At 51.3% G+C, this 23,324-nt stretch overlaps 1 protein-coding gene across 5 annotated transcripts in view; it reads right to left on the minus strand.

The window, feature by feature from the left end:
- Positions 1 to 352: 352 nt before the first annotated feature.
- Positions 353 to 23,324, minus strand: part of POLR3E (RNA polymerase III subunit E) — a 37,044-nt gene continuing 14,072 nt past the window's right edge. For 2 of the 5 annotated variants that reach the window (XM_019011673.4, XM_063699539.1), the window contains 15 exons: positions 21,067 to 21,174; positions 20,666 to 20,712; positions 19,586 to 19,705; positions 18,109 to 18,194; positions 17,756 to 17,800; positions 17,589 to 17,680; positions 15,844 to 15,964; positions 11,870 to 11,951; positions 10,382 to 10,441; positions 10,135 to 10,292; positions 9,529 to 9,590; positions 8,515 to 9,032; positions 6,205 to 6,282; positions 2,616 to 2,741; positions 353 to 1,147 (listed from right to left, as the gene is read on the minus strand). In XM_019011673.4, the coding sequence (XP_018867218.1) occupies positions 1,091 to 1,147; positions 2,616 to 2,741; positions 6,205 to 6,282; positions 8,515 to 9,032; positions 9,529 to 9,590; positions 10,135 to 10,292; positions 10,382 to 10,441; positions 11,870 to 11,951; positions 15,844 to 15,964; positions 17,589 to 17,680; positions 17,756 to 17,800; positions 18,109 to 18,194; positions 19,586 to 19,705; positions 20,666 to 20,712; positions 21,067 to 21,174 (1,760 nt within the window). In that variant the 3' untranslated portion in view covers positions 353 to 1,090. Of the gene's footprint in view, positions 1,148 to 2,615; positions 2,742 to 6,204; positions 8,123 to 8,514; positions 9,033 to 9,528; positions 9,591 to 10,134; positions 10,293 to 10,381; positions 10,442 to 11,869; positions 11,952 to 15,843; positions 15,965 to 17,588; positions 17,681 to 17,755; positions 17,801 to 18,108; positions 18,195 to 19,585; positions 19,706 to 20,665; positions 20,716 to 21,066; positions 21,175 to 23,324 lie in introns of those variants that run through there. The other 3 variants (XM_019011672.4, XM_055365463.2, XM_019011675.4) reach the window with 2 other exon arrangements.

A 23,324-nucleotide genomic window follows, 5' to 3' on the forward strand; every position in this document is an offset into this window, starting at 1 on the left:
GCAAATAGCCCCATGTGGCATCGGAGCACTTATGATGTGGCTAGTCCAAATTGAGTGTTGAGGAAAGTGTAAAATGCCAGATTTTGAAGACTTGGTACAAAAAAAAGGTAAAATATTAATATTTTACCTTATGTTGATGTTTTAGATATTTTGAGCTAAATAATATGCTAACATGACCTTTTTAAACTAATGTGGTTGCTAGAAACTTTCAAAATTATGTACGTGACTCGCCTCTTTCTAGTGGACAGTGCCGCTCTGTCTCCCTCCATTAGCTCCGTTCCCTCTAGATACACGTAACGCTGAGCCCAACAAGATCGCCTTCCTGTAACCATTTGAAGATAGCACCATGATGCTAGTTTAGTGTTTGCATTTATTTTAAAAATACACAAAATAGAAATTTTTACATCAAAGTGTGATAACCTCACTTACACATTGTTCCATACTTACCTGGTTTTGTTTGCATCTTTCTGCAAACATTAAAAGGAGATGGATTTGATTCTGATTTTTTTGCTATGGTTCATGTAAACAGTTGAGACTGCTACATAAAGTAGGTTGTTGTCAAAGGTGAAGTGGCCACAGAATCCCAAGAATAGAATAATTCAATTTGGTTTAATGAAATTGGTGGAGGTCTTAGCAGATAGATAATCCAAGACTAAATATTGTCTTCTAGGCATTTTAAAAATTAAGAACTTTGAGGTTTTCTTCATGTTGTAAACATAATTTAGACCTTGTTGGCATTAAGTTTACAAAAGAAAATATTAAACCATGATTTTTATCATCCTGCCCATGTCAGTATACACTCTCTTTATTATGAGAATGAAACCAAATAATAAGCAAAATACATCAGGAATTTCAAATTGTACTGCAAAGAAGGTCCCAGCTGGTCTCTTCTGGGAGTGATCTAACTTAAGCTGACCCTGCGACTGGCTGAGGATAATCCCTTCTGTCCACTGCACCGTGCAATGCCACAGGTCATGAGATGGTCAGTTCCTCTTGCTCTGTGTCGTCTGAAGCAAGTCGAGGCCCTACCTCTGGTTCCGCCCTTCTTCCTTGGGCTTAGATTTGCTGGGTTAGTAGTTTGCTACTATTGTCAAGACTGTACTGTCCCTTTAAGGTACCACATGCCACCATAGCTTACACAGCAGTCCTATGAGAGAGAAACAGGGTAAGCACAGATTTTTGCAGGAAAAGGAGCTAATTACATTCTGTCCACAATGTCAACACTCGATTTATGATTAGTGAATAGAATACAAATGGGAAATAAAAACTGCCTAACCATACCACCATGGCTACTACCAGCCACCCTTTCCTCAGGGGTAGTGTTTTTTTTTTTTTTTTTTTGAAACAGAGTTTTGCTCTTGTTACCCAGGCTGGAGTGCAACGGCATGATCTTGGCTCACTGCAGCCTCTGCCTCCCAGGTTCAAGCGATTCTCCTGCCTCAGCCTCCCAAGTAGCTGGGATTACAGGCATGTACCACTACGCCTGGCTAATTTTGTATTTTTAGTAGAGATGGGGTTTCTCCATGTTGGTCAGGCTGGTCTCAAACTCCTGACCTCAGGTGATCCACCCACCTCAGCCTCCCAAAGCGCTGGGATTACAGGTGTGAGCCACCGCGCCTGGCCATTCCTCAGGGGCATTTTAAAAGTGAGGGTGGGCCAGGCATGGTGGCTCACACCTGTAATCCCAGCTACTTAGGAGGCTGAGGCAGGAGAATTGCTTGAAACTGGGAGGTGGAGGTTGCGGTGAGCCGAGACTGTGCTATTGTACTCTAGCCTGGGCAACAAGAGCAAAACTCCATCTCAAAAAAAAAAAAAGGGGGGTGTCTACGAAATACAGATACTGACATGCCCAGAACAAGGGTGCTTAAAAAACAGTATTACTTATATGGCTCTGGATGTTTAATCAAAACAAGACATTGTCATCAGTTTTCTGTCTCTCAGTGTTGCTGCAAATATGGTTGGTATTTGTACTACAGTCAGTCACTTCAGAAAAGCATTATAGGTTGTACATTAGGTGCTTTCATATAGTAAACAGATCATATTCCTTTTTAAACTAAATTTAAGAATGGATTCTACTGAAAGTCATGTGTGTGGCTATGGCAACAATCAGAAGATAGTTCAAAATTCAAGGGAGAGTAGAGTGAGGATTCTCAACTAGGCCCTATCATTTTAGAAGACGCCTACCCACTGCCAAGCTCATCCAACCTACCATATTTTTTTGTTGTTCTATTGTTTTAGGCTTTTAGCAGCCTGAAGCCATGGTGAAGCCATGGTTTTTAGTTTCTGTCTCTAGTGACAAGCAGAGAAGAGGGATGAAAGGGGCATTACTGGCCTGGCCCAACCAGAAAGAGAAACAAAGCATCCATGGCTGTATTCTTTCCCTTGGACACCACTGTGACTATATTGTTTGAAGGGGTCAGTCCTCTGGCACATACCCCCTTCCCCAACCAATGCCAATCAATCAATCATTAACAGTTGCTCAAGACAAGACTGACTGGGGAGTGGTCCCAAGGAAGCCTGATTTCATATACACAAAGACACTAGAGTCCCTTCTACACACTGTCAGCCCCTTCCAGAGCCTTTGATATTGTTTGTTATGCACAAAATGGATGTACCTTTAGTACTTTATCCACCTCCTGTTTACTGAGATCTTCTCCACACTCTTGAGTCAACCGAGACTGGATCATGTTTCGGCGTACCCGGTAATTTTTGGAAAAAATTTCAAGCAAAACCTGTCGATGCTTTAGTAGCAAAAACACGTTATTATGGGAAACAGTGATCTAAAAACAGAAACATCCCCAAACAAGACACCCAAGCCATGCACCTGACTTTGTGTTGCAGTCTCTGATAAAAACCCTCACGCAGCACCTCTGGTTAAAGATGAGCCAAGTCATCTCTAGAGACCCAGCAAGACGGTGTACAGAAATAAAAACACAAAAGTAAAGGCATTAATGCTATGTCTGGAAACTTGAATATAAATAAAAACAAAGGTATATGCCAGCATAACAAAAGAACTGGTGAAGAGACATGAGAGGATGAGTGGCTTGAACATATTTCTGCATGGTAAAATGCAGGCGTGCATCGGACTTAGCAAGCAGGTGAAGCGACAATCTAAGGTACACGGAGATGAGAAGAGGGTGTCAAAATTGGTGTGAAGTCTTAATGCACAAACATGCCACTGCATCCATGAAACAGGATGCCGTAAAATACGTTACACCCCAAAATTAAAATGGAAAAGATTGGATTCAGTATGTCTAATATCTGTCATAAGAATTCTGAAAAAAACAAAAAAAAGTAACAACTCACAGGATTTTATAAGAACTCAATTGTCTAGTACAATAATGACCCGCACCAGGGCACAGCTGAAATGGCACTGACTGATATACAGAATAATGAAAAATTCTGCAGTTTGGCATAAAGGAAAAAATACAGGCCAAATTTAAAAGACCAAGAAGGAGAATGTTATGGAATTTCAACAACTCTGAAAACTTAAACAATGGAAACTCTCTTAAAGATGCTTCATGCCGGGCGCAGAGGCTCACGCCTGCAATCCCAGCACTTGGGGAGACCGAGGCAGGTGGATTACCTGAGGTCAGGAGTTCGAGACCAGCCTGTCCAACATGGTGAAACTCCGTCTCTACTAAAAATACAAAAATCAGCCACGCGTGGTGGCACACGCCTATAATCCCAGCTACTCAGGAGGCTGAGGCGGAGGTTGCAGTGAGCCGAGATCGTGCCACTGCACTCCAGCCTGGCTGACAGAGGGAGACTCTGTCTCAAAAAAAAAAAAAAAAAGGATGCTTTATGTATCACTATTTGTCTAGGACTAGAATTTTGAGAGGCAAATCATTTGATCACGTAAAAATAGAAATTTTGATAACCTCACACATTGTTCCATACTTAGCTGGTTTTGTTTGCATCTTTCTGCAAACATTAAGAGGAGATGGATTTGATTCTCCTTTTTTTTGCTATGGTTCATGTAAACAGCTGAGACTGCTACATAAAGTAAAGTATCATTTGCCTCTTAAAATTCTAGTCCCAGACAAACAGTAATACTGTATTGTAATCCATTTTAAGACATGAAAGAATGCAGACAACTCCTCTGTCTCTTCAGAAGCTAAAGCAAGGAAGAAGCAGAGATTCCAGAATTCAGCAACAGACATGGGGAAAAGCCAGTCTCACTGGAGAAGCAGAGGGAGAGGCTTCCCGGGAACCAGGCTTAATTAAGCAAAGTATCGCCCTCGGTACACATGTGTTCAGAAAATTACACAAGTGAAAACAGGAAGCAGTGAACAAGGAAATGCAATCATAGTATATTACTGATGTTTGGCTCTACAATGGATAGATTTTCAGTTCATTCTGTGACAATGCTATAAACAATGATAGCCAATTAAAAAGAGGTAAAGGCCTGGTGTGGTGGCCCACGCTTGTAATCCCAGCACTTTGGAAGGCCAAGGCAGGCAGATCACTTGAGGCCAGGAGTTCGAGACCAGCCTGGCCAACATGGTGGGAACCACCCCCCGCCCCCTACCACCGCGATCTCTACTAAAAATACAAAAATTAGCTGGGTGAGGCAGCACAAGCCCGTAATCCCAGCTACCTGGGTGGCTGAGGCACAAGAATCGCTTGAACGCAGGAGGCGTGAGCTGAGACGGCACCACTGCACTCCAGGCCTAGATGACAGAGCAAGAGCAAGAGCAAGACGCTATCTATCTCAAAAAAAAAATTGGCGTAACATATCTATCTCTACAGTCTCCTAAAATAGTTGAGAGCTAAATCTCATCCACCACAATGGGAAGCCCATTGCTAATGAGAAGCTGATTTTTTTTTTTTAAATGGGGGCAGCTATTTTAGTGGTATCTTTTGGTGATGTAAATACCTATGATCCTAGCACTTTGGGAGGCTGAGGCAGGAGAACTGCTTGAGCCCAGGAGTTCAAGACTAGCCTGGCCAACATAGTGAGACCCTGTTTCTATTAAAAAAGTAGTAATAAAAGTGGTCACCTCTGAGGGGTGGCAGTCAGGTCCGGCAGTGCAAGAGCTTTCCTATTAAAACTTCTAGTCTGATTTGATGTTTAAAAATCTGCATTTATGACTTTTGTTTTTTTGCCTTTTTGTTATCAAAGTATTTCAGATACCCTCTATTCTGGACAAAAGCACTCAAGCTTGCTCAGGAAAAGGCCCCAGCCCCTTACATCCTCAGCCTGCCAGTTGGCTCCCCTAAGAGGCAGCTGGGGACAGAGAGCTCAGTGGGATTTCTGCTGACTCCCTTCTCCCCACACCTTAGGAGCAGGGCCTAGACACGGTCAGACTGACTGGCGTTTCGACCATCAAATTAGGTACGTTCACGGCCTAAGAAAAGCTGGGATGCAGGGTCCATGACTACACCACACACACGCAAGGCGCTGCTGCTTCCACTCACATTTCTGGGCACTGGACACCTGTGACCCTCCCCATCACAGTATGACTAGAGGCAAAATGACCAATTTCTTTAACCTAAAAGTCCAGGACCTGAGATCTGACAAGGAATCCTTTTGATTCCTGCTGCCAGAGGCCGCCTGAGAAATGTGCTTCACCAGTGCTCTGTAAGCCTAGCTGGATCAGAGTTGCTCAGGAAGCTTTACAGAAATTCAGATACCTAGGACAGTACCGCATACCTACTGAACAGAACTGAATCTATGTTTTTTTTTTTTTTTCTTTCTGAGACACAGTCTTGCTCTGTCGTCCAGTCTGGAGTGCAGTGGTGCAATCTCGTTTCACTGCAACCTCTATCTCCCAGGTTCAAGCAATTCTCCTGTCTCAGCCTCCCACGACTATGGGTATTTTTAGTAGAGATGGGGTTTCACCATATTGGTCAGGCTGGTGTCAAACTCCCAACCTTATAGGTGATCCACCCACCTTGGCCTCCCAAACTGCTGGGATTACAGGTGTGAGCCACTACGCCCAGCCTGTATTTTTTAAAAGTTGATTCTGATGGAGCTGGCTCACAGACTGGCATCTGGGAACCACTGGTTTAGGTTCAAACTATTGGCACATACAGCTTATTTTGTTAGCGTACAGAGTTGGAGCAGGATATTTAAAACCGAGTGTGCCAGAAAATCTGAAATGTGTGGCTGCACTTTGGGTGCACATGTCCCCCAAGGCCTCCAACGCTGCAGGAAACCCCCCTGGCTCTTCGGGAAGATGGCAGCAAAGTTCACCTCACCTGATCACTCATGTCTCCAGACTCCCAGAGGGCAAACACCTTCTGCTCATCCGGGGAAGCAGCAGTCTGTGGGGGAAACTGACCAAGGCCCAGGTGTGAGTTGCTTGTCCATCTCTATCCCATGGATCCATTTGCTTGCCTCATCCCTCCCTGTCTGCCCCAGCCCAGATGCAGGAACATGGGTTCCAATCCCAGCTTCTGCTACTCACCATCTCTGAGGGCCTTGGGCAGCCACAAACCTGCGCCTCTCACCTCACCATGGGGAGGAGGCCGGCACACCCCCCAGGGCCTGACAGGGCTCCAGCGAGAGGGGGAGTGTGATGGGCCCAGTGAAATGCCCGGCTTCGAGTCTGCAGATATCCTCCGTACAGTGGGGAAGCTGCGTCTGTTTCCCATCAGCCTGGCACCAACTCAACTGTGCTTTAACACCCAGAGTCCTCCCTCCTGAAGATGCCAACCCTGATGGAGGGGCGCCCCCTTCCCCATAACTCTTGGGGTACCCTGGGGGTTCTTTTCAACTGCTTCCCACATGTACCGTGTCAGTGTGGGTTAGAGGCACTGCCTGACTCCCAAGCAATCCAGGCCACTTGGTCCAAAGGTAGACCAGGACAAGTGTGACACAGGCCTGGGTCCTGGAGAGAAGGGGACAGGGGACGGGGCATCTGGGATGGTAGTTTCCAGTCCTGGTTCCATCACACAAGTAGCAATAATGGTTACTACCAGTAAAAGCCCTGTGAGGCCTCCAATACACATTTGCATTTGAGCATTAGAAACTGGGGAGGTAGTACATGGGGAAAAGTAAGCTCAGAGAGGTTTGCTCACTGTCCATGGTCACACAGCTAATAAGCAGCAGAACCAGGAGTTCAAGTCAAGTTCTCGATCTATTCACTTGCCCTGGACCTCAGCTCCCTCATGTACAACACAGAGGTGGCTGGGATCTGAGGTCTCTTACATCTTGGACGTGACTACAATACAGTCTCCTTGTCAGGATGGCAAGGAGAGCATTACAGTTAGGGCCATGGTGTCTCCTGGAGACGCTGGCCCCACCCCAAAGCAACATGGACAGAGGGGGTCCAGAAGGAGGGGTGAGGGTGTCTGAGGGTGGCCATGGCCCACCCCTCACCTCTGTCCACTCCAGCGGCCCAAAATAACTCACTAATGTCAGGCAGGTGTCCTCCCTGGCCTGGCCCAGCTCATGAAGAAAGGTGAGCTTGTGGAGACCCAGACCCATGTGCTGGGTGGGCAGGAACTCCGAACTCTGCCAGTACCTCCCACAGGGGGCTGCCTGCCAGCAGGGCCGATCCCCTGAGACAGCCTAGGCTCCACAAGGCCTCCTGTCCTAGTTTCTATTCCTCATACACAGGGATGGGCCTTGGCCTCGGATATCACCCAAGGCTGCAGGCGCTCCTGACCTTGGCAATGAAAACATCAATGCTTTCTTAGAGACCACCACAACCCCACCTCACCCCATTTTGCTGCCAGGTCTGGGCAGAGCCTTGTGGAAAAGGAGCACGGGAAAGGCGTGCCTCAGGCAGCACCTGGCGCTCTCTATCCTCAGCGCAGGGAAACAGTCCCCAGCAAGCACTCTGCTCCCCCGTCAGGGCCCCTCCCAGTGACAGAAAAGCAGCCCAGGGGGAAGGGGCAGGAGGCTTGCAATACCACACTCAAGGCCTGGCACTGGAAGTGCTGAGAGCACAGCGCTGAGCTGGTCAGCTTGCTTCTGATGCACAGGGAGGCCGCCAGGACCCAGGCCCAAGCTAGGGCGTGGCGCAGCTGTGGGGAAGCAGCTCATCTTAGCTGAGCAGAAAGGATTCAAAACTCCAGGCCACTATACTGAGGTCCAAATTCCAGCTCTACTACCTCCTAGGTAGTGACCTTTAAACGTACATTTCATTCCTTGGAGCCTCAGTTTCTTCATCTGCAGATTGCAAAGAAGATCAAACGATCTTAGAAGTTAAATCATTCCAAACAATGGCAAAGCTAGTAGGAAACAGGTGTTCTTGGTGGGGGACAGGGTGAGAAACCAGGCAGGGGCCCTGTTTCACTAGGCCCTGCTGCAGGCCAGGCAATAGGCCGGGCCTTCAGACACCGTATTTAGCCCCTACCACAGTCCTGTGACATAAAACCCAACATGATCCCATTTCATGAGAATAGAGCCTCAGAGAGGCTGACTTGCCCATGTCACACCTAGGCCCACGTGAGAGCAGATGCTCACCAAGCATGGCCTCCCGTGTCCCCACGTGGCCTCCCAACAGCTGGTTCTCCCCACCCCCCACCCCCATGCCCCTGGCAGGCAGGGCTCTTACTTACAGGCACCAGTATCTGCTTGCAACCGGCGGCCAGCACCGTGTCCTGTAGCATGCGGTCCGAGATGCCGCTGAAGAGTGTGTGGCCGGGGGGCAGGCTGGCCAAGTGCAGATTGAAGAGGCGCTTGAGTTCGCTCAGCGTGAGCACAAACTGTCTCTGAAAGGTGGCCTCCACGAAGGCCTTCAGTTCCCGAGCCACAGGGGTGCTGGCGCAGCCCTGCGGCGGGTGCCCGTTGAAGCTGTCTGTGCCCACAACCCGCCCAAGAGGCAGCCCGTTGGCCAGCTTGCTGTGGAGGCCGCTGGGGGAAGTGTCCATGGGCTCCTCCTCCGCCTCCTGCTCCTCATCCTCCTCGCCCTCCTCGCTCACGGGCTCCTCCTTGATCCGCACACCGGGCGGAACCGCAGGCACCCGCAGCTGCTCCTTCCGCCGCTGCAGCTCCCGCTCCAGCAACGCGTGGTTCTGCTGGGCCTTGGTTTTGGCTACTTGGATCCGCTGGTTCCCAGAGACCAGCCCGGCAGGCCCTGCGGGGAGGGAGGCAGCACTGCTCAGGAGGGCACAGGGATCTGAAGCCAAAAGCCCAGCAGGGGACCGCGGGGCTGAAGCAAGTGGCCTCGTCCTGGTCTCATCCCCAACCTTTCTCGAAAATCAGCCACCCCATCAGTGGAAGAGTGAGAACCGTCCCAGCGTGCCGAGAGTCATGCGGGGAAGGGTGCTGCTGAGTTCCTCCCCCCAGCAGCTCTTCCCGGCCCGCCTGTTGACCCAAGAGGGTGAGTGAGCCTCAGAGACCTGGAACCCAGACTCAGCCCTGGAATCTGCAAGCCTCCGTCCCTGAGGCTCTGCTGCTGGGCAAGCGACCAGCTGCGGTCTGTGGGTGGCAGGAAAGGAAGGAGGGTGAAGGGTGAACGGTGAGAGCCCTCCACCCTCTCCAGGTCCGGGCCTGACAAGCTCTAGCACAGCAGCCCTTCCGGAGCCACAGTGTAGGAGCCGGGGCCTCCCAGCCCAAAGCCCCTCACACACCTGATTGTGCATCCGGCTTCTTTGGCATGGTTTCCTTTACAAGATTATAGACTTTTTCCAGTCTGAAAAGAAGAGTAACCCCATTAACTTTAAACCACGTCCCCTACCATCTGCTTCACAAGAGAAACAACCACCCCTTAGGCCCCAGGACATGATAGTTACTGACAGCGCGGGCATGGAGCTCAGCCAGCCCTACTGAGTCCCTCTTCTGGCAGAGTGCACAGCCCCAGGACCACCCAGACCCCATCAGTCTCCTGCCAACACCCCTCTGGTCCCCAGGCCCCAGCTCTTGCTCCTGAGTGCTCCCTCTCTCCATCACATCCCTCTTCCCTGAGCCCTCAGAGCACGGCCACCCCGATGAGCAGGTACTGGCTGTGTGTCCTGTGCTGAAAGGATGGTGGGATCAGCCAGCAATGCCTATCAGTGTGGGTGAGGAGCATGGGGCCTGCGGACCCCCACCTGCCCTTCACACCCAGATCCAGCCCAACTGCGCTCTCCCCAGATGTGGGGTTTCTAGAGATTGCTCGGATCCACCCTGACAGTGCTCCCCGGGATGCAGGGTTGCTGGGATCACCAGGCTGCCCCTCCCTGGCCCAAGGTGCTTACTTGGCCTGGATACCCGTCCACAGCATGTGCTGCCGCTGGACCACATCCGGGTGCTTCTTGATGAACTCCCCATCATAAGGCAGAATGAACTCCCAGCCTTTGTTGATCCTCACCACGGCCATGTGCTCCAGGAAGTCCTTCACATCCTCGGCGCAGAGCTGGAGGGGAGGGGGCCCAGCGTGAGGCACAGCCAGCCCCCTCCCCTCCAGCAGCAGCCTGGGCCTCAGACCACAAAAACGCCACTTACTTTGGTCACGGTTGCCACCTCTTTCCTAACCACCCAGCGGCTCTGCGTGAACTTCCACATCTGAGGGAGAAGAAGCAGCGCATTCCAGGGGCGGCCACGGACTGCTCCCAGGACTGTCCCGGGAACTCACCTGGCAGGCCTGGGAGCTGGAGCCTGGGACAGACCTAGGCTCCTGGCCTTGATTCTTCCCAACAGTGTGGCCTCAGGCAGTCCCTTCAGCTCTGCACCTCCCTCCTTTTCTCCTCCATAAAGGAGCTCCAGGCCCATCTCTTCCAAGGGGACCATGGGACCACCCCACCCCACCTAGACCACAGCGCTCCCTGGGGCGGGAGATGCCCTGCCCAGCTCCGAGGATACGATGAGGACTCGGGCTGGGAGGGGCTCCCACAGACACACGCTGTCTGCATAGGCGACACTTCACAGTGGTGGTTGCTAATGGCTGGTTGGAGGCCGCCCATCCTTCCAGAAGCTCTCAGCCCCCTGCAGCCCCCACTCTGCCTCAACAGCTCCCCTGCACTCTGATTAGATTTGTGGGGTGACTGGGAGAGAGAAGGGTGGCTGGCTGAGAGACACAGGGAATGGATGACTATCACCTACGCTAACATAGACTGGACCACACCCCCCCCAAGCCGCCAGTTCTGACAGTGTCTACACACTGGAGCGGGGCGGGCAGGGGCAGCTGGGGGCAAACGGCACTGTATCTGGGGAGGCAAGCCTGGGAGTGGTGATTGTTACATGCTGACCCCTAGGAGCAAAGACGCTGCTCAGGCACCTGGACACCGACTGCCCAGAGGAGTTGGGGAGGCTCCTTCAGGAAGAGAAGAGGCAGATGCTTCCTTCAGCTTAAGGGCTGCCTTGTGACTGGGACGGCACACCAGCGTGCCAAGGGGTGTGGGACAGCTCCTGGGCAGCACGTTTCAGCCAGCACCAAGCCTAGGAAGACTGTGGCTCCCAGCTGCATGGAGTTCCAGGCCTTGGGAGGGAGGCCATGGGTGGGGTGATGGGAAGAAGGGAGACACCAGCTCAGGAGTCCCAAACTCCAGGGACAGGCACAAGGGAGGCAAAGGCACCTGGGACTGTGGTGAACTGGAGACCGCCAGCGCCTTGTGGGGAAGTGGCCCCAGGGGTGTCAGGGAGTCCAATTACCCTTGACAGCTAGACATCTGTCTAGCATCAAAATTTTTTTTACTTCAAAATTTCAATTTATAAAATCTGACAACCAAGGCAATATTTCTAAACCACCACTCAGGCCGAATGAAACGTGCTTCTTGACCCACCCCCCGACTGCGCTAGAGGAACTGGAAGGTTCTTTCCAGCCCGAGACTCCAGGCTTCTGAGAGGAAGGAGGAGAAAGGCAGAGGCCAGGGCCTCCTCACACACCCGCCTCCACCTGGAGCCTCTGCCGGGCCCCGGTCTTCAGAAGCCCTGCACCGCTGCCCCCCTCTTCCCACGCCCCCACCATGAGTCCAGAGAACCCAAGGTACTTACAACGAAGTCTCGGCCCCTGCAGAGCACCTCAGCAGGCACGCCGCTGTGAGGGCTGGACGAGTCCTTGGGGTATAGGATGTCACTGCCAATGCAGGTGAGGATGGCAGGTCAGTCCCTGGCCTGAGCCCCCTCTACCGCTACCCCTCCCGGCCAAGCCCCAGTCCATGCCTCTTTCCACCGTGGGCTGGGTACAGGCCTGAGCCCCAAGACCTCCCCTCAGGAGCCACATCTGTGAACACAGACATGGGAAAGAAGCACCCCTCTACCCCACACATCCCCCCAGTTCTTCCTCTTATTACCCCTCAACCCGCCATGCACACCAGCCTCATCCTAAGACCCCTGCACGTTCAGGGAGAGGTCACGGGCTCAGAGACAGACAAGGTGAGGAACAGCCCGGGACCTCAAGGAGCCCAGGACTCTGGAAGACAACTGGTCCCTGCATGTGACACCAAGAGAACCAGGGATGAAGCCATCTGCAAGCCCTTGGCCACCTGCTGAAAGGGGCAGGTGGGCATGAACCGAGGTCAGAGGCAGGGGAGGCATGTTAGCCCTTGGAGAGAACAGGCTCAGCACTCAAGGTTCAGGGAACTTCAGAGGAAAGGCCGGGGCCTTGGACAGCAGAGCACGAGAATCTCCAGAGTGTAGCCCTGACCCAGCTCCAGCCACAGGCCCTGCAACCCCGGCTCAGCCCCTGCTGCGGCACCTGTGCTCTGACTGTCCCTCCCTCTGCTGCCAGGCCCTCCTCCTCCCCCTGCTCAGGTCCACCTGGCAACCAACTGTCACTCATCCTGCAAGGCCATGCTCTGTGGGGACACGGACTCTGCCGATGTGGCTCATCGCTGCCACCACAGCGAAGGTACCTATTAAGTGTGTGCTGACCGAACAAGCCTGGTCCGTGCCGTGATCTCTGCATTCAGGGAGCTCAAATATAACAGCCGCCATCCCCAGGGGAAGTGTCTGAATGAGAGCCCGGTCCATGGCACAGAACGAGCAGTCTAGCCATAGTGACTGAATGGAGGCATGGATTTTGCGTTGTCTCCTCACAGGCACACACAGGACCCTCACCCAGGGGCCCCTGACATGGCAGCATGGGCAGCAGCAGAGTAGGGCTTACAGAAGTGCCGGGGCAGGTGAAATGCCCACAGTCCCCAAGTCCCTACCTTCCAGTCCCCAGGACAGGGTGAAACTAAAAGGGGCAGCACCTCCAGGGGACACATGCAGTGCTGGGTGCAGAGCCCAGGGCTGAGCCATGAGGCTTAGGTTCTAACAGGGCTCTGCGGCTGCCTTGCTGCAAGACTTTTGGCAAGTCCCATGCCTCTCTGGGCCAGTGTCCTCAGGTGTGTGACGGGAGGACCCCTCTTGACTTTCATTCACTTATGGTGTAAATATACACACGTGGTCCTATGTAATACGCGATGCGCCATTGCAAAAGCCTTCCATGATGAAAACGTGTAACAAAGGACAACAGCCACAAGGTGCTGACAAACTGCGCTGGGCACCTGTGGAGCAGTGCAAGGGCGCCACCAGGTGGCAGTAACACGAATATACTCTACAACTATGAGGAGCTTTCAAGGCATTGTATTTTCTTAAAATGTGCAACATTTCACATTTTGTCACATTGCTCACCTTAAACTACATTACTTAAAAAGTGAGTTATTAATGCAATTAATGCTACATCATTCAGAATCAATATAATTCAAGTAAAACGTAGCCACATTATTTACCAAGGGTCTGCACTGGTAATATCCAGGCATTATTCCGGGTACTGGGAACATAAAACAGGAGTCAAAACAGACATCCCTAATCCCTTGAAACTGATGGTCTCGTGGAGGCAGCACATGGTCTAGGGGAGGATTCGCCGAAGAGAAACCACTGAAAGGCATCAAGCCCCATGCTCAAGACCTGTGATCCCCAGCAGAGTATGTAAAAAATTCACACTTAGACACATCTAAACGAACCCACAGAAAACCAAAAACAGAGAAACTCCTAAAAGCAGCCAGAGGAAAACAAAGGCAGGCTGCCCTCAAAGGAATAAGAACAAAACTGCCAACAGAAACAATGAAGTCGGAACACAACAAAATCATATCAACGCGTGGAAAGGAAAATAACCACCAATCTAGAATTCTGGAACAAAGGTGAAATAGACATTTCCAGACACACAAAAACCAAGGAAATGCATCACCAACAGACCCACATTAAAGGAAATACTATAGCATTCTTTAGGCAGAACGAAATGATCCCAGATAGAAACTTAGAGATGCAGAAAGAAATGATGACTAAATTATAAACATGTGAGTAAAGAATATTGATTGACTGGATACAGTAATGTCTTATGGGGCTGAAAACATACAGAGAATTAAAATACACCAGGCCGGGCACGGTAGCTCACGCCTGTAATCCCAGCACTTTGGGAGGCCGAGGTGGGTGCATCACCTGAGGTCAGGAGTTCAAGACCAGCTGGCCAACACAGCAAAACCCTGCCTCTTCTAAAAATACAAAAATTAGCCGGGCGTGGTGGCAAGCGCCTATAATCCCAGTTACTTGGGAGGCTGAGGCAGGAGAATCGCTTAAACCCGGGAGACAGAGGTTGCAGTGAGCTGAGACTGTGCCACTGCACCCCAGCCTGGGCAAGAGAGAGAGACTATCTCAAAAAAAAATAAAAATACACCAATCCTGTGCTCTCTTCGGCAGTACATATACTAAAATTGGAACAACAGAGAAGATTGGCAAATCAAAAAGATAAAAAATATATATATACCAATCTAGCAGTGTATAAGTATGAGGATAGATATAAAATATTCTAAGATCTCTGAATAGACTGGAATGGGGTAAAAAGCAGCGATTAACATTAAAATGTGTTAAGTCATGAATGTAAGCTGAAAACTGTAGGGTAATCAATATATGAGCCCAAACAGTGTAACTTCCAAGTTAGCAGGAAAAAATAGAAACAGAAATGAATCCAGCAGATGGTCAGAATGATATAAAAATCCAATGTAGGCAGGACAAAGGGTACTACAGGGTGACTATAATTAAGAACAATTTATTGTATAATTTTAAATAGCTAGAAAAGTGAAGTTTGAATGTGCCCAACACAAAAATGAGAAATGTTTGAGGGGATAGATATGTTAATTGCCCTGATTTGATCATTACATTGTATACATGTATTTAGATTTCACACTGCCCCCATAAATATGTACATTATGTGTCAATTTAAAAAATGTTTAAATGCGGCCAGGCACAGTGGCTCACACCTGTAATCCCAGCACTTTGGGAAGCCGAGGCTGGCAGATCACGAGGTCAGGAGATGGAGACCATCTTGGCTAACACAGTGAAACCCCATCTCTACTAAAAATACAAAAAATTAGCTGGGCGTGGTGGCGGGTGCCTTGTAGTCCCAGCTACTCGGGAGGCTGAGGCAGGAGAATGGCGTGAACCCGGCAGGCAGAGCTTGCAGTGAGCCGAGATCGCACCACTGCACTCCAGCCTGTGGGACAGAGCGAGACTCTGTCTCAAAAAAAAAAAACAAAAAACAGTTTAAATGCAATGTAGGCAGGACAAATAGAAAGCACTGTAGATTTAAACCCAAAGCACTAGTAACTGCATTAAATTTAAAAGGACCAAATGCTCCCATTAAGAGAATACAGCGTAGGCCGGGCCCGGTGGCTCACGCCTATAATCCTAACACATTGGGAGGTCGAGGTGGGTGGATCACTTGAGGTCAGGATTCGAGACCAGCCTGGCCAACATGGTGAAACCCATGTCTACTAAAAACACAAAGATTAGCTGGGCATGGTGGTGGGCACCTATAATCCCAGCTACTCAGGAGGCTGAGGCAGGAGAGTTGCTTGGACCTGGGAGGAAGAAGTTACAGTGAGCTGAGATTGCGCCACTACACACCAGCCTGGGCAACAAGAGTAAAGCTCTGCCTCAAGGAAAAAAATAAATAAAAATAAAAAATAAAAAAAGCAACTTACCTCTTCACCACCCAGTTCCCTTGGACCAACATCGCCACCTTCTGGATGCCCCGCAGAACAGCCACGGAATCGATGGAGGGGCCCAGGAGGCTCATCAAGTTGGCAAAAGGCATGACCTTCACTGAGGAGGACGCAGGAGACATCAGACAAGGAAGAGGGGCCAGGCCCTTCCCTCCCCTCCACCGAGAGTCCGCATAGCTTCAAGTTCATGTAATACCCCCAGAATGTGATAACTAACAGTAATGACACCCATCATAGCCAACAGCTGACACTCTCAGGCTGCTCACTACATGCCAGGCACTGGGCACCTCATGAAATCTGAGGATTATATGAAGTGCCCCTTAAGGAAGACTTGAGGGGTGCCTCAGGAGGAAGGGTCTATTACTACTCAGACCTGGAAAGGCTTCAAAGCTCACCCATGATCTCTTGGCTAGGAAGTGGCAGAGCCAGGAAGTGAACCCAAGCCACCTGGCTCCACTTGGTACCCTCAATCACTGTGCTCTGCTCCCGCCCAAGTGAGCCCTGGGCAGGGCCCAGGGAAAGTCCAAAATTTGGCTGGGCGCTTTGGCTCACACCTGTAATCACAGCACTTTGGGAGGCCGAGGCAGGCAGATCACTTGAGGCCAGGAATTTGAGACTAGCCTGGCCAACAAGGCGAAACCCCATCTCTACTAAAAATACAAAAATTAGCTGGGCGTGATGGCGGGCACCTGTAGTCCCAGCTACTCCAGAGGCTGAGGCATGAGAATTGCTTGAACCCGGGAGGCGGAGGTTGAAGTGAGCCGAGATTGTGCCACTGCACTCCAGACTGGGTGACAGAGCAAGACTGTCTCAAAAAAAAAAAAGTTTGAAGTCCTCTGCAGGAAGGAAGCCTAAAATCCCGAGCATATCATGGAGCTCCCCTCTCTCCTTAGACTCCTAAGAGCTCATGGTGGCATCTCAAAGGACGAGCCCAGGTTCTGCGGCTCCATTCTGAACTCAAGGATCAGGTCTGTTGTTCACCAGCCACGGGTACCCTAAAGGTTCTGGCACTCAGAGTCCTCTGAGAAAAGGAGACCAGTCCTTATGGTGCCAGGTCTGGCGAGAGTACCCAGAAGCAATGCCAGTGAAGACACTGTCATGAAAATGACCCTAGTTGAGCCGGCGCAGTGAATGGCGTCTGCTTGTAGGCCCAGGCACTCGGAAGGCTGAGGCAGGAGGATCACTTGGGCCCAGGAGTTACACAGCAAAACCTTTAAAAAAAACCTTTAAAACCTTTAAAAAAACCTTTAAAAAAAAACAAAAAACAAACAACAACAACAACAACAACAAAAAAAAGCCCCTAGTCCATGTTCACCTGCAAGGCCCTGTACTTTAGAAGCCTCCTCTCTCTGATTCCTCACATTGGTCCCCAGGAACTATCATTAGTCTCTTTTCACAGAAAAACAAACAAAGCCTCAGAAAGGTTTGTGACCTGCCCAAGAGCATGGCAGGCAAGTGGTGAGCATGGCACAGGAACCCAAGCCCGCCTGCGGGGGCCAGACACACTACTGTCCTGCATTCACGGGAACCAGGGCTGCCTGCGGGACTGGCTGCACTGCCGTCCTGTGTTATCTTTCCAGACAAGGATGCAGCTGCAAAGCTGGGCAGGCTGTGGGCAGCAGGGGCCTCTGGCCTTGTCCCCTGGTCCTCACTGTCCCACAGAGTCCATTCCTCAGGAGCCACTGGGACTGGGGCCCCCGGGTGGGCAGGGGGTGGGCACCCACCATTCTTCATCAGGATCTTGATCTGATCGGCCAGGGGCAGCGTGCGCAGCTGGGCCATCGACAGGACGTTGCTGGGGGCCACAGGCTTGTCTCTGGGAAAAGCAGAGGGGACGGGTTAGAGGCAGCCAGCCCGGAAAGGGAGAGGGTGTCCTGCCGCCTCTACTCACTTCTCCTCCTCCTGGCTGGGTGGCATCAGCATCATCAGGTACTCACTGCAGGGACATGGCAGGGGCAGAGGCTCAGGGCTGATCCAGGCTGGACCCTCCTCACCAGCCACCCAAGTGAGGGTCTGGGGAGGGGGTGCAGACAGCCCACCCCTGCCCTCCCCCAGCAGCCCTGAGCCCCTGCAGAAAAGTGGACCATCTCTTTCCAGGCCCACCCTCCTGGCCTTCTCCAGGGGACAATGGGCTCCACCCTCATGCTACAGGAGGGGCCACAGTCCTCTGGGAGGATCCACACCAAGGACCCCCGGGGACCCTGGGCAGGCATCCAGTTTGCATGCTGGCCCAGCCCATCCCACCTGGGTGACTTGACGAGCTCCGTGTTCTCCACCCCGCTCGAGCCAGGGCACAGCAGGTACTGACGCTCATGCTCAGAGCGACTGTCCTGTTGGAGGAGGGCAGGGTGTGAGAGGAGCCTCAGCTGATGGCCCTGGCCTGGGGCCCCTCCCCCAAGGCCTCCCATCTTCCACTCCATGGCCAGTCACAGGACCACATCCAACCTCCTGAGCACGGCACCCAAGGCCTCTGACGTGGCCTCAGCCACTCATCTTCCTGGCCTTATGACCTGCCCAGCCCCAGCCCCCAAGCCTCGATGCCTTGTCTATAACACAGGCACACCACCAGCAATGACAAAATGATGGCTAACATTCACTGGGCATCTAGGATGTGGTGGACTCTGTTCCACTGACTGTAAATATACTAACCCATCTCACCCTCAAAATAACTTGGCAAGGTAGGTACTATTATTACTACTCTCATTTTATAATTAAGAAAACTGAGGCTCAGAGAGGTTAGCTAACATGCCCAAGGTCACACAGCAGGAAACAGCAGTGTCTAGAAGTTTGACCCCGAGTCTAAGGGTCTGTTAACACAAATCTCTTCCAAGAAGGTTCCAGAGAAATCAGGAGTTGTTCCCCACCCCAGAAAATATTGGGAGCCCTGGCCCATGGTGTCTTTGGAAGCATCCCTCACTCAGTACACAGTTTCAAGGGTTAGGTTCTAAAATCAATGCACCAGGGCCAGGTGGTAGTGGCTCACACCTGTAATCCCAGCACTTAGGGAGCCTGAGGTGGGCAGATCACTTGGAAATCAGGAGTTCGAGACCAGCCTGGCCAACATGGCAAAACCCCATCTCTACTAAAAAAACAAAAACAAAAAAATTAGCAGGTGCCTGTAGTCCCAGCTACCTGGGAGGTTGAGGCAGAAGAATCACTTGAACCCGGGAGGCGGAGGTTGCAGTGAGCTGAGATCGAGCCACTGCACTCCAGCCTGGGTGACAGAATGAGACTGTCTCAATAAATAAATAAAAAATAAATAAATAAAAACAAAAGTAAATAAAGTCAGCGTACCAGATGAAAACCAAGTACAGTAAGAAAATCCCCTGGGCAGGTGTGCTGGGAACTCTGGGGTGGCAACACATGACCGACTCTCTAGGACAGAACCGGAGAATGCATCTGGCCTGCGTTTAGGGCCTGGGCTGCAGCGAAAATATGTTACCAGGCACTAGCCCCACTGCAAGCCTAGCAAGATGCCCATGCCCAGGGGCCAAACCCCACCCAGGGAACCAAGGACTCGCATCTTTTTCTCTTGCTCTCCTGGGGCCCACGCTAAGTAGCTTGGCTGGAGTGAAGTGTAAACTGCCCACAGGACTCGATCCTCTATCTGTGGCTATGACTCATGAATTTGACTTAAGTTCAAGGTGAGACACGGAGGCCACACCATGACCCTTCCGGGCACCGAGGTGTTTCCCCCAGGACCCCACGAAGCCCCGCTCACCCTCAGGCCATAGTAATGCAGGTGGACCCAGGGCTCCTCTGCGTGCTTCTTCTGCAGGAACTCATAGGACTGCACACGGCGCTGGCGGGCCTGCTCTGACTCCGGCCGGGAGAACCGCACCTGCGGTGGGAAGGGGAAGAGGTCATACCGTCAGGCCTGTGACCCTTGCTGGGCTGCCGTCTCAGCCCCTGCCAGAAGACCAGAGAACTCCGTATAGGGGTTTTCCACTCTCCCTTCCTTTCCTAGCACAGGTCGTTTAAATTCCGTTCCAACCGTGTCCCTCCCAGAGCTGCCTGCACACGCCAGGGAACGGCTTATACTTGCTCGTGCCTGCCCAGCCCAGAGGCTTGAGGGGGATTAGAGTCCCAGGCGCCAGAGCCAGCAGAGTCCTTAAAGCAGACAGGCCCAGGATGTCTTTTCTAAGTTCCCCAGAGCGGAACGGAGTTTCTAAGGTCCTAATAAGCTATGGAGAGAACAGGATGAGCTCCCTGCGCCACCTCCATGTCCATTATGCCCGTGTTCCCCGGTCCTCAAGGGCATCCAAACACTCACCACTCTCTAGCCATACTTGTGTATCATCATTCTACGTGTAGCATTTTTCTTTTGGTACTACTCATTTTAATCTAAATATGCTTAAATAGGGAAAACTTTACAAACCATAAATGGAAGGTTAAGATTCTTTGAAAAATCTTTAAAATTCAGGAATAACTATTAAAACGAAAACTATTCATCCGTGCCCCATAAAGAGGATAGAATCACAGTTAATTGACTTTGGCTCTGTTAAGATACAGGTTCATGGCAGAGCTGGTCTGCGGGTCCTCAGGGCTCCTGGCCCCAGCTTGCTGCTCCCAGGTGACTCTAGCCAAGCCCCAGGGACACATCTCCTGGATCCAGCCAGGGCTTCCATCTTGTGTATAGCTGGAACAACTCAGGTTGTTCCCTCCAGGTAGCCCAGCAAGAAGGCTCAAAAGCATGGACCCTGTTTGCTCCACCTGCATTCTGTGAAGACCCGCTACCCCTTGGTCTCTGGTCCTGCTGCCGCCCAGGCAGCACCCTCCTCCTCCAGGGGCCAGGGCTCACCGTGATCTGCTTAACATCGTCTTCCGCCTCATCCTGTGAGGAGTCCCCTGCTGCAAGAGAGACAAGCCACTGACTGCAGTCCTGGGGAGCCTCCACCTCCCTTCTCTCAACCCCACCCGCCAGGGAAGCCTCAGGCCGGGGTGCTGGGAGTTCTCCTCGCAGAGGGAGCTGCCTAAGCCAGTGGTTCCCAATCGGGGACAGTTTTGCCCCTTTATCCTGGGGATAATGGGCAATGTGACCTTTTTGATTGTCACGACTGTGGGGTGGGTGCTTCTGGCATCTAGTAGGTAGAGGCCAGGGATCCTGCTAAACATCCTATCATCCCATCCCTCTTCCCAGGACCAAGCCATCCCACCAGGATGAAGGCAGGCAGGCAGCAGGGCTGGGGATCCCGGGCTCACCCTCGTTGGCCGCCTCCCTCTCCCGGTGCTTGGCGTCAGCCTTATCCAGGTAGGAGAAGCTGGGCCGCAGCTGCAGGATGCCATGTAAAGGTGTCAGGTGGAGCTCACCTGGCGGAGGAAGAAGGGCTTGGACTCAACTCTAGAAACCCACCCAGTTTGGCTCAAGAGAGTCACCAAGTCCCGTGAAGGCCTAGGCCCACCGTCAAACCGCCTCCCATTCCCGCTGCAGCCCCCAATCCTAGAGTCTTGGGACCACCAGGCCAGGGACCATCCCCAACTCCACCTGGCCTGCTGGACACAGCAAGCACACAGCCCAGACTAGGACAGGAACCTGGACTCTTCTGTTCGAAGCCACTTCCTTCAGTCCCACCTCCCAGTCTGGTTCCATGCCCCTCTCCCCAGCTGCTCACTTTGCCACACTAGGCAGCTAATCCTCATCAAATTCGCCCTGCTGTTTACCCTCCAGGCCTCGGCCAGCTCAGCCTTACTGTCCTGCCCCACACACCTGGATTTCCTCTCCTTCTTATCCTCCATCTTTTCCTGCCAAAATCCCACCCGTTCCACTAGGAAGTCCACTAGTGCCACTGTGGCTGGAGAAGAGGCCCTGCTAGAACTGGGTGGAGTGTCCACATGGCCTCTGATAAAGATCATGACTTTCCCTCCCGCTGCAAGGGATGTGGCTTTCAAGAATTACATGCTTGAGACATGGGTTCTAAACAGAACGCGCGAGTTATATGACACTACTTTTGATCCTATCCCATTTTGTTTCCTAAGTGTTCAGATTAGTTTCGTTCATTGCTTTTGAGACCAAATACTTAAGCACTTTGTACTGTGTTTTTTTTTTTTTTTTTTGAGATGGAGTGTCGCTCTGTCACCCAGGCCAGAGTGCAGAGTGCAGTGCCATGATCTCGGCTCAGTGCAACCTCCACCTCCCCGGTTCAAGTGATTCCCCTGCCTCAGCCTCCCAAGTAGCTGGGACTACAGGTGTGTGCCACCAAGCCCAGCTAAATTTTTTGTATTTTAGTAAAGATGGTGTTTCACCATGTTGGCCAGGATAGTCTTGATCTCCTGACCTTGTGATCTGCCCGTCTTGGCCTCCCAAAGTCCTGGGATTACAGGTATGAGCCACTGCGCCCGGCCGCGCCTTGTACTTTTTACCAGCTTTGGGACAAGACTCAGGTACCATATAGTCCACTCATTTAAAGCATACTAATCAATGTATTTTTGTTTTGAGATGGAGTCTCACTCTGTTGCCCAGGATATTCAGTGGTGCGATCTCGGCTTACTGCAACCTCCGCCTCCTGAGTTCAAGCGATTCTCCTGCCTCAGCCTCCTGCATAACTGGGATTACAGGCACTCACCACCACGCCTGGCTAATTTTTTGTACTTTTTGGAAGAGATGAGATTTTATCATGTTGGCCAGGCTGGTCTCGAACTCCTGACCTCAGGTGATCTGCCCACTTCGGCCTCCAAAAGTGCTGGGATTACAGGCATGAGCCACCACTCCCGGCCATAATTCAATGTATTTTAACGTATTCACAAAGCTGTGCAGCCAGCACAACCAATTTTAGAACATTCTCATCACCACAAAAAGAACCAGGCAGTCCCCACTCCACTCTCCCACTAGTCCCTGGTAGCCACTAATCTACTTTCTGCCTCTGTACATTTGCCTATTCTGGACATTTCACATACAGCCACACATCACTTAACAATAGGGATACGTTCTGAGAAATTCGTCCTTAGGTGATTTCATCATTGTGCAAACATCGCAGAGTGCACTCACAGAAACCCAGATAGCAGAGCCTACTACACGCCTCGGCTCTATGGTATGGCCTACTGCTCCCAGGCTACACACTGTACAGCATGTTACTCCCCTGAATACTGTAGGCAGTTGTAACAGAATGGTATTTGTGTATCTAAATATACCTAGGCTGGGTGCAGTGGCTCATATCTGTAATCCCAGAACTCTGGGAAGCAGAGGCAAGAGGATCGCTTGAGCCCAGGAGTTCGAGACCAGACTGGGCAACATAGCAAGACCCCACCTCAACAAAAAATTTTTTAAAAAATTAGCCAGATGTGGTGGCATGGCCTGTAGTCCTAGCTACTCAGGAGACTGAGGGAAGGCAATTGCTTGAGCTCAGGAGATAGAGGCTGCAGTGAGCTATGATCACCACTGTACTCCAGCCTGGGTGACAGAGTGAGACCCGGTCTCCAAAAAAAAAAACCCTAAAACAAACAACAACAAAAAAACACACGCA

This window comes from Gorilla gorilla, chromosome 18 (genome assembly GCF_029281585.2).
Source record: "Gorilla gorilla gorilla isolate KB3781 chromosome 18, NHGRI_mGorGor1-v2.1_pri, whole genome shotgun sequence".
Lineage (NCBI taxonomy): Eukaryota > Metazoa > Chordata > Mammalia > Primates > Hominidae > Gorilla > Gorilla gorilla.